Genomic DNA, 13,563 nt, shown 5'->3' on the forward strand with positions numbered 1-13,563 from the left:
TCCTTGTTCTTCGTATTTCCTCGTCCTTTGCGGACGGTCGTCCTCTTCCTTGGGGTCTCAGCGGAGGCTGGATACAACAGCGTCAACCTCCGGGGCTCTGGTCTGAAACAAAAAGGACTTGAAGCGACTCGAGCGTCAGACTTCGTAATCATAAAGCTCTAAGCGTGTTTCCTCTGAGGACGCAGAGCACTCCTAGAGCGCCTGGAAAAGGTCTGAACCTTTAGCTCAAGAAGGAGCAGCTGGATAGCGAGCAGCTCGAGGGGAAACCCCTCCTTCAGAACGCGTCTCATGAAGACCCGTGTGTTGGACTGTGAGGACACGCCTCTATAGGCGGACTGGAGCTGGACGGGAGGTGGAGTTAGGGGTGAGGTTAGAGCTTAGGGGTGGGGTTAGGGTTTAGGGGTGGGGTTAGGGTTTATGGGTGGGGTCAGGGCTCAGGGATGGGGTTAGGGGTGGGGTTAGGGCTTAAGGGTGGGGTTAGGGTTTAGGGGTGGGGTCACGGCTCAGGGGTGGGGTCAGGGATGGGGTTAGGGGTGGGGTTAGGGCTTAAGGGTGGGGTTAGGGTTTAGGGGTGGGGTCAGGGCTCTGGAGTGGGGTTAGGGGTGGGGTCAGGGCTCAGGGGTGGGGTCAGGGATGGGGTTAGGGTTTAGGGGTGGGGTTAGGGTTAAGGGGTAGGGTCAGGGCTCAGGGGTGGGGTCAGGGATGGGGTTAGGAGTGGGGTTATGGTTTAAGGGTGGGGTTAGGGCTTAGGGGTGGGGTTAGGGTTTAGGGGTGGGGTTAGGGCTTAGGGATGGGGGTGAGGTTAGAGCTTAGGGGTGGGGTTAGGGGTGGGGTTAGGGTTTAGGGGTGGGGTTAGGGTTTAGGGATGGGGGTGAGGTTAGAGTTTAGGGGTGGGGTTGGGGGTGGGGTTAGGGTTTAGGGATGGGGTTTGGGCTTAGGGGTGGGGTTAGGGCTTAGGGGTGGGGGTTTGGGTGGTGCTGCTTGAACCCCAAACATTCCCAAAGTCGCCGGGACTGAACGTCTGGACGACGTGATGATGTCGTCCTCGGGGCATCTCGCAGGAGTCGGGGTGGAGCAGATAGCCGGAGAAGGTGCTGCTGCTCTCGTCGCTGACGAAGATGCCGTTGGTGGTGTCGTCCTTCACCTGCAGCCACACCATCTCCCCCATGGACAGGTGGAGCACCACGGTCTGGCTGGTGGTGGACCGGTCGGTTCCTTCCGTCACCTTGATCACGGAGAAGAAGCTCCGGAACAGGCCGACCTTCAGGGGCTTCCCCCTGATGGCCAGGTTGAAGGTGAAGACGTAGGTGCCGTTGATGGGGGCGGTGTACATGCCCATCAGCGGGTTGAAGTGGCCCGGCATGTTGAGGATGACGGCCGGGAAAGGAACCGGCAAGTTGGGCTCAGGAAACGACTCAATCATGGAGGCGGAGAACGAGGATTTGGCGGCCGCGGTGCAAGGCCCAGGCACCCCCATGAGACCCATACTGCCCTCCTGGCCCTTCAGCCCAATGGGGCCCTGAACACCAGCGTGACCTTTGGCCCCTTCAGCCCCCTTGTCTCCGCGTTGCCCGTCGGTGCCGTCGGCCCCGTCCGTGCACTCACACATCCCCCGCTCCCCTTGGTCGCCCTTCTGGCCGGGCGTCCCGGGGCCCCCGAGTATACCCGTGTCTCCTTTGTTGCCCGTGGTACCCTTGGGTCCAATAGGTCCCAGGACCCCAGGCAGACCCCGGGTTCCGGCCGGTCCAGGGACTCCTTGCTCGCCAGGGGGACCTGGTAGACTCTCACAGGAGGCGGGGCATGTACCGGATTGGCCTATGGCGCCCTGTGAGCCTGGTGGGCCTTCCAGTCCTTCGTTCCCCTTCTCCCCTGGAGACACAACAGCAATATTTGCATTTTAATACAGATCACATGTTGACACTCAGCTCAGGAATTGACGTGACGGGTTCTCGGAGGTCTGAGTGGACCGATGGGTCTGCGAGGAGCTCCCAGAGACCTTCCCCAAACAGTTCGTATGACATGAAAAGTGAATCTTCGGTCATCCTCTCCTGGCCGACGCCTCCGAGCCGTCATGTGACTCCTAAGCACAGGAGGCCAAGTCTTCATAATGCATTTAATGCTTGACTTTTTAACTTTAGTTGTCCATGAATGTGTTGAGTTTAAAGAGAATTACATTTAAATGTGTGTGGGAGACCGTCAGCCTGTCAACAACCACTTAAGTTAAATGTGACATAAATAATATATCGCCACTCATCCTCACGGAGAGAAGCCCCGCCCCCTTTACGGGCGCCGGCCCAACGTGTGTGTGCGGCAGCGAGCAAACATTTCACGGTCGTTTCGGCAAGGACGGCTTCTCATTGGAGGATGAAACGTGAATCGTGGGGCGCAAAAATTTGCACCCTGGCCAATGACATCGTTTCTTATTTCACGTGACTGGACTATTCGGCCAATCAGAGACCGGTATCGTTCCCTCAGCCAGAGAGCTCCACGGAGCTACGGGAGCAGGTAGCTAACGGAGCTGTTAGCTAACGGAGCTGTTAGCTGGAGCTCAGTGAGTAATGCTGTTTAGTTTCCCCTGTCTGTTGTTCCAAAGTCCTGGGACTGAAACTCTCTGGACTACAACGGGGGGAGGAGTCTAAAGAGCTGCAGACAAGTGGAAAGCACGGATGTTAACGCAGCATCTAGCTAACAGCATGAAGCTAACGAGCTAACAGCATGAAGCTAACTAGCTAACACCATGAAGCTAACTAGCTAACACCATGAAGCTAACTAGCTAACACCATGAAGCTAACTAGCTAACAGCGTGAAGCTAACTAGCTAACACCATGAAGCTAACGAGCTAACAGCATGAAGCTAACCCTGTCTCAGACCGAACTGGCATCGAAACACAAGGAAGAAGTTGTGAAACAGACACATTCCCTCAGAATGATGGAGGCTGATTACAGACATGATGACTTTAACCAGAGTTATGGAGACTTTAGAGAGAGGAGCGACTCTACAGGAGAGGCTCTGTCCCCATGGAACATGTGATCTGACTCTACTCTGTCCCCATGGAACATGTGATCTGACTCTACTCTGTCCCCATGGAACATGTGATCTGACTCTACTCTGTCCCATGGAACATGTGATCTGACTCTACTCTGTCCCCATGGAACATGTGATCTGACTCTACTCTGTCCCCATGGAACATGTGATCTGACTCTACTCTGTCCCCATGGAACATGTGATCTGACTCTACTCTGTCCCCATGGAACATGTGATCTGACTCTACTCTGTCCCCATGGAACATGTGATCTGACTCTACTCTGTCCCCATGGAACATGTGATCTGACTCTACTCTGTCCCCATGGAACATGTGATCTGACTCTACTCTGTCCCCATGGAACATGTGATCTGACTCTACTCTGTCCCCATGGAACATGTGATCTGACTCTACTCTGTCCCCATGGAACATGTGATCTGACTCTACTCTGTCCCCATGGAACATGTGATCTGACTCTACTCTGTCCCCATGGAACATGTGATCTGACTCTACTCTGTCCCCATGGAACATGTGATCTGACTCTACTCTGTCCCCATGGAACATGTGATCTGACTCTACTCTGTCCCCATGGAACATGTGATCTGACTCTACTCTGTCCCCATGGAACATGTGATCTGACTCTACTCTGTCCCCATGGAACATGTGATCTGACTCTACTCTGTCCCCATGGAACATGTGATCTGACTCTACTCTGTCCCCATGGAACATGTGATCTGACTCTACTCTGTCCCCATGGAACATGTGATCTGACTCTACTCTGTCCCCATGGAACATGTGATCTGACTCTACTCTGTCCCCATGGAACATGTGATCTGACTCTACTCTGTCCCCATGGAACATGTGATCTGACTCTACTCTGTCCCCATGGAACATGTGATCTGACTCTACTCTGTCCCCATGGAACATGTGATCTGACTCTACTCTGTCCCCATGGAACATGTGATCTGACTCTACTCTGTCCCCATGGAACATGTGATCTGACTCTACTCTGTCCCCATGGAACATGTGATCTGACTCTACTCTGTCCCCATGGAACATGTGATCTGACTCTACTCTGTCCCCATGGAACATGTGATCTGACTCTACTCTGTCCCCATGGAACATGTGATCTGACTCTACTCTGTCCCCATGGAACATGTGATCTGACTCTACTCTGTCCCCATGGAACATGTGATCTGACTCTACTCTGTCCCCATGGAACATGTGATCTGACTCTACTCTGTCCCCATGGAACATGTGATCTGACTCTACTCTGTCCCCATGGAACATGTGATCTGACTCTACTCTGTCCCCATGGAACATGTGATCTGACTCTACTCTGTCCCCATGGAACATGTGATCTGACTCTACTCTGTCCCCATGGAACATGTGATCTGACTCTACTCTGTCCCCATGGAACATGTGATCTGACTCTACTCTGTCCCCATGGAACATGTGATCTGACTCTACTCTGTCCCCATGGAACATGTGATCTGACTCTACTCTGTCCCCATGGAACATGTGATCTGACTCTACTCTGTCCCCATGGAACATGTGATCTGACTCTACTCTGTCCCCATGGAACATGTGATCTGACTCTACTCTGTCCCCATGGAACATGTGATCTGACTCTACTCTGTCCCCATGGAACATGTGATCTGACTCTACTCTGTCCCCATGGAACATGTGATCTGACTCTACTCTGTCCCCATGGAACATGTGATCTGACTCTACTCTGTCCCCATGGAACATGTGATCTGACTCTACTCTGTCCCCATGTAACATGTGATCTCTGACTCTACTCTGTCCCCATGGAACATGTGATCTCTGACTCTACTCTGTCCCCATGGAACATGTGATCTCTCTGACTCTACTCTGTCCCCATGGAACATGTGATCTGACTCTACTCTGTCCCCATGGAACATGTGATCTCTCTGACTCTACTCTGTCCCCATGGAACATGTGATCTCTGACTCTACTCTGTCCCCATGGAACATGTGATCTCTGACTCTACTCTGTCCCCATGGAACATGTGATCTGACTCTACTCTGTCCCCATGTAACATGTGATCTCTGACTCTACTCTGTCCCCATGTAACATGTGATCTCTGACTCTACTCTGTCCCCATGTAACATGTGATCTCTGACTCTACTCTGTCCCCATGGAACATGTGATCTGACTCTACTCTGTCCCCATGTAACATGTGATCTCTGACTCTACTCTGTCCCCATGTAACATGTGATCTCTGACTCTACTCTGTCCCCATGTAACATGTGATCTCTGACTCTACTCTGTCCCCATGTAACATGTGATCTCTGACTCTACTCTGTCCCCATGGAACATGTGATCTCTGACTCTACTCTGTCCCCATGTAACATGTGATCTGACTCTACTCTGTCCCCATGGAACATGTGATCTGACTCTACTCTGTCCCCATGGAACATGTGATCTCTGACTCTACTCTGTCCCCATGGAACATGTGATCTGACTCTACTCTGTCCCCATGTAACATGTGATCTGACTCTACTCTGTCCCCATGTAACATGTGATCTCTGACTCTACTCTGTCCCCATGTAACATGTGATCTCTGACTCTACTCTGTCCCCATGTAACATGTGATCTCTGACTCTACTCTGTCCCCATGTAACATGTGATCTCTCTGACTCTACTCTGTCCCCATGTAACATGTGATCTCTGACTCTACTCTGTCCCCATGTAACATGTGATCTCTGACTCTACTCTGTCCCCATGTAACATGTGATCTCTGACTCTACTCTGTCCCCATGTAACATGTGATCTCTGACTCTACTCTGTCCCCATGTAACATGTGATCTCTGACTCTACTCTGTCCCCATGTAACATGTGATCTCTGACTCTACTCTGTCCCCATGTAACATGTGATCTCTGACTCTACTCTGTCCCCATGTAACATGTGATCTCTGACTCTACTCTGTCCCCATGTAACATGTGATCTCTGACTCTACTCTGTCCCCATGTAACATGTGATCTCTGACTCTACTCTGTCCCCATGTAACATGTGATCTCTGACTCTACTCTGTCCCCATGTAACATGTGATCTCTGACTCTACTCTGTCCCCATGTAACATGTGATCTCTGACTCTACTCTGTCCCCATGTAACATGTGATCTCTGACTCTACTCTGTCCCCATGTAACATGTGATCTCTGACTCTACTCTGTCCCCATGTAACATGTGATCTCTGACTCTACTCTGTCCCCATGTAACATGTGATCTCTGACTCTACTCTGTCCCCATGTAACATGTGATCTCTGACTCTACTCTGTCCCCATGTAACATGTGATCTCTGACTCTACTCTGTCCCCATGTAACATGTGATCTCTGACTCTACTCTGTCCCCATGTAACATGTGATCTCTCTGACTCTACTCTGTCCCCATGTAACATGTGATCTCTGACTCTACTCTGTCCCCATGTAACATGTGATCTCTGACTCTACTCTGTCCCCATGTAACATGTGATCTCTGACTCTACTCTGTCCCCATGTAACATGTGATCTCTGACTCTACTCTGTCCCCATGTAACATGTGATCTCTGACTCTACTCTGTCCCCATGTAACATGTGATCTCTCTGACTCTACTCTGTCCCCATGTAACATGTGATCTCTGACTCTACTCTGTCCCCATGTAACATGTGATCTCTGACTCTACTCTGTCCCCATGTAACATGTGATCTCTGACTCTACTCTGTCCCCATGTAACATGTGATCTCTGACTCTACTCTGTCCCCATGTAACATGTGATCTCTGACTCTACTCTGTCCCCATGTAACATGTGATCTCTGACTCTACTCTGTCCCCATGTAACATGTGATCTCTGACTCTACTCTGTCCCCATGTAACATGTGATCTCTGACTCTACTCTGTCCCCATGTAACATGTGATCTCTGACTCTACTCTGTCCCCATGTAACATGTGATCTCTGACTCTACTCTGTCCCCATGTAACATGTGATCTCTGACTCTACTCTGTCCCCATGTAACATGTGATCTCTGACTCTACTCTGTCCCCATGTAACATGTGATCTCTGACTCTACTCTGTCCCCATGTAACATGTGATCTCTGACTCTACTCTGTCCCCATGTAACATGTGATCTCTGACTCTACTCTGTCCCCATGTAACATGTGATCTCTGACTCTACTCTGTCCCCATGTAACATGTGATCTCTGACTCTACTCTGTCCCCATGTAACATGTGATCTCTGACTCTACTCTGTCCCCATGTAACATGTGATCTCTGACTCTACTCTGTCCCCATGTAACATGTGATCTCTGACTCTACTCTGTCCCCATGTAACATGTGATCTCTGACTCTACTCTGTCCCCATGTAACATGTGATCTCTGACTCTACTCTGTCCCCATGTAACATGTGATCTCTGACTCTACTCTGTCCCCATGTAACATGTGATCTCTGACTCTACTCTGTCCCCATGTAACATGTGATCTCTGACTCCTCTGTCCCCATGTAACATGTGATCTCTGACTCTACTCTGTCCCCATGTAACATGTGATCTCTGACTCTACTCTGTCCCCATGTAACATGTGATCTCTGACTCTACTCTGTCCCCATGTAACATGTGATCTCTGACTCTACTCTGTCCCCATGTAACATGTGATCTCTGACTCTACTCTGTCCCCATGTAACATGTGATCTCTGACTCTACTCTGTCCCCATGTAACATGTGATCTCTGACTCTACTCTGTCCCCATGTAACATGTGATCTCTGACTCTACTCTGTCCCCATGTAACATGTGATCTCTGACTCTACTCTGTCCCCATGTAACATGTGATCTCTGACTCTACTCTGTCCCCATGTAACATGTGATCTCTGACTCTACTCTGTCCCCATGTAACATGTGATCTCTGACTCTACTCTGTCCCCATGTAACATGTGATCTCTCTGACTCTACTCTGTCCCCATGTAACATGTGATCTCTGACTCTACTCTGTCCCCATGTAACATGTGATCTCTGACTCTACTCTGTCCCCATGTAACATGTGATCTCTGACTCTACTCTGTCCCCATGTAACATGTGATCTCTGACTCTACTCTGTCCCCATGTAACATGTGATCTCTGACTCTACTCTGTCCCCATGTAACATGTGATCTCTGACTCTACTCTGTCCCCATGTAACATGTGATCTCTGACTCTACTCTGTCCCCATGTAACATGTGATCTCTGACTCTACTCTGTCCCCATGTAAGCCCATGTGATGTCTCTGACTCTTGAGCCTCTAAAGTCACAGTGTGTTTAGTTGCTCTTCTATTGTGTGACCTCTGAAGCCCCGCCCCCCACGTGTCTGAAGCCCCGCCCCCCCCGCTCCTTCCAGCTGCTCCGCGCCACCAAAGCCACAGTGTTGTTGGACCGTGTTGAGCACGCTGTGTTCTTTAAATAAAGATTTGTGTTCGACTATATTCTACTCAAAACCTCTTTTCTTCTCATTGTTGAGTGATATTTAAACCGTGTCGCCCAACTGCGCCCCCCCCCCCCCCCCCAAAATGTCACCAGCCGCCACTGCTCGTGAACTAAGCTTTCCTTTGTCGGACATGTTTTCTTACAAAAGCTTGCAAGACGTGACAATTTAGATCTTTTCAAAATAAAATGTCTGTCTTCACAGGAAACGACTCGGTTGGGTTTGAGATAGTTTGTCGTTTGGTTTAAAACGAGCGGACGGTGTTGGCCCCGCCCCCTCGGCGCCATGCCTGAGAATTAACGTGTTTTTATACGTCAGATAACAGACAACAACATTAAATTCATGTGATATCTACAAATTATTTTGCACTATTTTCCATCAATATAGCTATGAATGGCCTGCTTCCTGTTTCCTACGGGCCCTGAACGCCTCCATTGTTAAGAAAGCCTAAACCCGTTCGCACCCTAACCACTGACGTCAGATCAGTGGTATCTTTGAGACCGTGAAGAAGTCCTTCACAGAGACTGATCTCAGACCTTTGAAGCCCCGACGGCCCTTCATGCCGGTGAAGCCGCCGGCGCCGGCGGGCCCTTTCTCCCCCAGGTCTCCCTTCTGACCTGGAACCACAGAAGAAGACAGAAATTATTCAAACAATCCATTAAAAGCAACACAAAGTTCCTGCATTAAGATTCTCATCTCTCGGCCCTGATCCCTCGGCCCTGAGGTGAGGAACATCTCACGGAGTTCCTCTGGCGCCACCTGCTGGCTTCTACTCCCCCCTGGATCTGAGGCTAGAGCTCGGCTGAACCGCCCCCGGACCCATCTCTCTAGTCCTCGTCTGGACCCGGGTCATAAGTGCCGGCTGCTCTACTGAAAGCTGTTTGAGCTCCGTGTCCACAGGACGAGCTCTTTGTTGTCGTTCCCAGTGGAGTGATGAAGACGTCTGTTTGTAACTCACCCTTCATCCCTTGACGTCCTGTGAATCCTGGAGGACCAGCGAACCCCGTCATTCCTCTTCTCCCAGGACTCCCAGGTGCACCTGATCACAGATTACAGGTGCCTTGCTTCACTGACTCATTCAATACTCATATCACAGTCCTCATGTGTTCCTTGGTTCTTGGTATCTGGTCATGGACACATTGGAGAACCTTCTTCTGAAACACATCTGAAACACATCTTATTCATGGAGTGCGTCTCGTGTCTTTAAGTTGGCGACACAAGAGCGTCTCTTTCTCTTTGGCTTCTTTGCATTTATTATTTCTGGATATTCAGCTCATCTGTTGCTGTCTGAATGAATCTCTCTCTCTCTCTATGATAGTTGCTTCAGATGAACTTCCTCATGGATCTCTGACCTCCCTGAGAACCACTGAGACTGTGTCATCAACCATGTAAAGATAAACCCAACCGTGTAATAGTTAAACATTTTAAAACAAGCAAATCATTCCCTCAACAGAAGTTTAAAAGCAAAGGAACAGCTGAGTCTCCGTACTTTAAAGGCAGTTTCATAATCTTGATCAAATCTCTTTTTTTGGAGATTATTTCTCTAAACAAACTGAATCTCTCTCCAGAACGAGGTTTATCTTCGGGGTTCGTTCCTTCACACGTCCGACCAACACGACGACCCGTGGCAGCGATGCCGACAGACGAGTCTGGCATCGGCCGCGGGACTTTCAAAGTGGTCTACGTACCTGGAAGGCCGCGGTCTCCTCGGTCTCCTTTGGGCCCCACGGTGCCTTTGCAGTGTGAACAGATGCAGAAGAGGGGAATCTGGTCGATGGGCGGCAGCACCGGCGAGTTCAACAGCACGTCGCAGAAGGAGGTTATCGGGTCGGGGTCTCCGAGCATCGGGGGCATAATACTCATGTTGATGGGTGACCACGGTGCCACGGGCCGCACATCACTCATGTTGCCACCTGGTGGCCAGGGAGCCTCATTACTCGCGTTGATACTTATTAGCCAGGGAGCGTCATCACTCATGTTGCCACCGGGTGGCCAGTGTTCCCCGGGGGCAATTTTGCCCATGGGGGCGACGGGTGACCAGCGAGCCTCAGGCTTCCGAGTCGTCCGAGTCGACTCGGAGGACTCGGACGACTCGCTGGACTCGGAAGACTCGGTGCCGGACAAGTTGTAGGTGTTGGGTCCGCCCCCACTGCCCTCCTCGCTGGCTTGGTCAGGTTTGAACATGGCTGAGCAGAGGGAGGAGAGGACGAGGAGGCCCAGCAGCCTGGACAGCGACATCTGGAGGAAGACAGCAGAAGACCATGTCTGGTTACCTTACAACTAAAATCACTTTCACCAGTTTTAACCAGTTGTAACGGCTACATCCACCAACGAAGACAAACACATCATCTTCACAGCTTCCCCTCCAACATGACTCATCATTGGTTGAACTGATCCGGGATCAGATAAACAGCCCTCTCTGTCGTTTGGTGAAACTCGTTTATTCCTGTGTAGCTTCCTCTGGTCGATTGCACATTTTGAACTCCTGCAATCACATCCTTCTGAGACTAAATTCAAAAACAGTGCTAAAAAGACACAACAACATTGTTGGGGATACGCCAGAAGGTCCAGGACTCAAGAGAGACTGGAGAGACTGGAGAGACTGAACCTGTAACATAACACAGGTCTCTGTGGGATCAGCCTCACAAAGAGATCCACATCCAGGAGTCCTGTTGCCTGACAACTCGCCCCAAACCTTCACGGCCGTGGAAGATCCCCTTGAGTTCTACTAGGAGTCTTCGATGGTAGAGATCCTCTTGAGTTCTACGAGGAGTCTTCGATGGTAGAGATCCCCTTGAGTTCTACTAGGAGTCTTCGATGGTAGAGATCCTCTTGAGTTCTACGAGGAGTCTTCGATGGTAGAGATCCTCTTGAGTTCTACTAGGAGTCTTCGATGGTAGAGATCCTCTTGAGTTCTACGAGGAGTCTTCGATGGTAGAGATCCTCTTGAGTTCTACTAGGAGTCTTCGATGGTAGAGATCCTCTTGAGTTCTACTAGGAGTCTCATGGTAGAGATCCTCTTGAGTTCTACTAGGAGTCTTGATGGTAGAGATCCTCTTGAGTTCTACTAGGAGTCTTCGATGGTAGAGATCCTCTTGAGTTCTACTAGGAGTCTTCGATGGTAGAGATCCTCTTGAGTTCTACTAGGAGTCTTCGATGGTAGAGATCCTCTTGAGTTCTACTAGGAGTCTTCGATGGTAGAGATCCTCTTGAGTTCTACGAGGAGTCTTCGATGGTAGAGATCCTCTTGAGTTCTACGAGGAGTCTTCGATGGTAGAGATCCTCTTGAGTTCTACGAGGAGTCTTCGATGGTAGAGATCCTCTTGAGTTCTACGAGGAGTCTTCGATGGTCGAGATCCTCTTGAGTTTGAGGGTAAAGACCAAAGATGTCGCCCCTCTGACACGTTTAGTCTTTGATTGTTTTGGTTATTTTACAACCGGCTTGTCTTTCCGAGCCTACAGGATGCATGAAGGGACTCGGAGAACTTTCATCTCATGCACATCAATGTAAAACCGTTTTATGCTTGAACAGATTTAACTTTTATCAACAACGAAAAAGTGCTGAAAACAATCTGAGTTAAAATTTGGGTTGAGAACCGAGAAGAAGAAAAAAAGACTCACCGCTCCGTCCGAGTGGCTCAGCATCGTGAGGAGGACGAGGAAGAGGAGGACGAGGAGGAGGAGGACGAGGGTTTGAGGAGAAGATGAGGAGGCTTTGATTTATAAACCTGGATGCAGACAAAGGCCGAGGAAGAGGAGGAGGAAGGAGGCGCGTCTTCATTGTCCCGAGGAAGAAGAACTGGGCCCTCTGCCTGCGACGTGACCTCCTTCACCATGAAAGAGGAGAGGACGCCTCCCTCCTTCCTCTCATCCCCCTTTCAGAGTCTCTTTAATCTCGACTCCTCATCGCTCATATGAATCAACCCACCAGAGAGGTTCCCATTGGTCGAGGATCTCTAACAACACAAGGTGTCGAGCCATCGGAAATCTAACAACAGGCCAAAGGGGGCGGAGTCTTAGAAACAGGAAGTCTTAAAAATCCACATGTTTGTAAATATTTAGCATCCAAATCAAACGAAGCTCAACAACCTGATTTCACCAGAACACGTTTCATTCAACTTTCATTGAGATCAAATGAACTGTCTGTCATCAGAGCGTCAACAGGAAGCTCCGCCTCCAACACGAGCCGCTGAATGATTACGGTTGAGTAGCCGATCACAGACGAGCTTTTATATACCTCCTCCTCTCTTTACCTCCTTCTTCTTCTTCTTCTTCTTCTTCTTCTTCTTCTTGTCCTTCTCCTTCATATTGTCCTTCTCCTTGTCCTTCATCTTCTTTGAGCCGATGTAATAAACTCAGTAAACAACTCATCCTCCTCCTCATCCTCCTCATCCTCATCCGACCCCGTGCCCAGGCCGCGGCGGCGTGGGAAGTGAGAGAACGAGGACACGCTCGGAAGGCCGCGCCCTCCCCGGAGACGGGCTCCTTTATGTCCCCGGGCCGAGCTTTTATTCTGAAAAACTAAAATCAGAACATAAGGGAACACAAAGGTAAGCCGAGCCGAGGGAACGAGGCCGCGGCACAAAGGACGACGAGGGGAAGAACAGTTCACCTGGATCGGCGTCCTGGTTTCCACCGCCGGCCCGGTGTCACTCCTGTCCACGACGAGCAGCCGCCGCATCGCTTCTGGAGGGTTTCACTGTCTTTTACAGGACAACGTGAGGTCACCTGGGGTCACCTGGGGTCACCAGAGGTCACCTCAGAAGGTCATGTGGCCACCAAGTCTCATGATGGAGAAACAAAGATCCTCTGAACTACAGATGTTCTGTAGTTTAGTAGAAACAAAGATCCTCTGAACTACAGATGTTCTGTAGTTTAGTAGAAACAAAGATCCTCTGAACTACAGATGCTCTGTAGTTTAACCCAACCCCTACTCTAGTTGTATACAAGTCTAATAGAATATTACTAACTCCTAACTGTTCCTTTAACTTTAGTTTCAAACGTGACGTTTTTCCGAAAAAAAATCCCAGGAACCAATCGATTACATTTCGTGTCTGTTTCACAAACTGCTGTGATCGGCGGCGGAGG

The 13,563-nt window shown here is 50.0% G+C and overlaps 1 protein-coding gene across 2 annotated transcripts; it reads right to left on the reverse strand.

Annotated features, from left to right (window-relative positions):
- Nucleotides 1–876: 876 nt before the first annotated feature.
- On the reverse strand, nt 877–13,470 carry LOC130190917 (inner ear-specific collagen-like). 2 transcript variants are annotated; one of them, XM_056410539.1, is made up of 6 exons: nt 13,088–13,470; nt 12,097–12,996; nt 10,164–10,713; nt 9,434–9,514; nt 9,012–9,092; nt 877–1,869 (listed from the first exon to the last, which is right to left on the reverse strand). In XM_056410539.1, exons 2-6 carry the CDS (start codon nt 12,118–12,120, stop codon nt 947–949), a joined length of 1,659 nt encoding a protein of 552 aa, XP_056266514.1. In that variant the 5' UTR covers nt 12,121–12,996; nt 13,088–13,470; the 3' UTR covers nt 877–946. The 2 variants fall into 2 exon arrangements, with proteins under 2 accessions (XP_056266514.1, XP_056266513.1); XM_056410538.1 differs by having other exon boundaries at nt 12,097–13,470.
- Between the last annotated feature and the right edge of the window lie 93 nt (nt 13,471–13,563).

This window comes from Pseudoliparis swirei, unplaced genomic scaffold (assembly GCF_029220125.1).
Source record: "Pseudoliparis swirei isolate HS2019 ecotype Mariana Trench unplaced genomic scaffold, NWPU_hadal_v1 hadal_25, whole genome shotgun sequence".
In the NCBI taxonomy this organism is placed as follows: domain Eukaryota; kingdom Metazoa; phylum Chordata; class Actinopteri; order Perciformes; family Liparidae; genus Pseudoliparis; species Pseudoliparis swirei.

What these genes read in the sequence shown, in the direction of transcription:
- LOC130190917 (XM_056410539.1), bottom strand. Translation starts at nt 12,120, where the DNA reads ATGCTGAGCCACTCGGACGGAGCG. An exon ending in AGGAGACCGCGGCCTTCCAG is followed by an intron (nt 9,515 to 10,163) that starts GTACGTAGACCA and finishes ATCTGTGATCAG; the next exon opens with GTGCACCTGGGAGTCCTGGG. An exon ending in AGGACGTCAAGGGATGAAGG is followed by an intron (nt 9,093 to 9,433) that starts GTGAGTTACAAA and finishes CTGTGGTTCCAG; the next exon opens with GTCAGAAGGGAGACCTGGGG.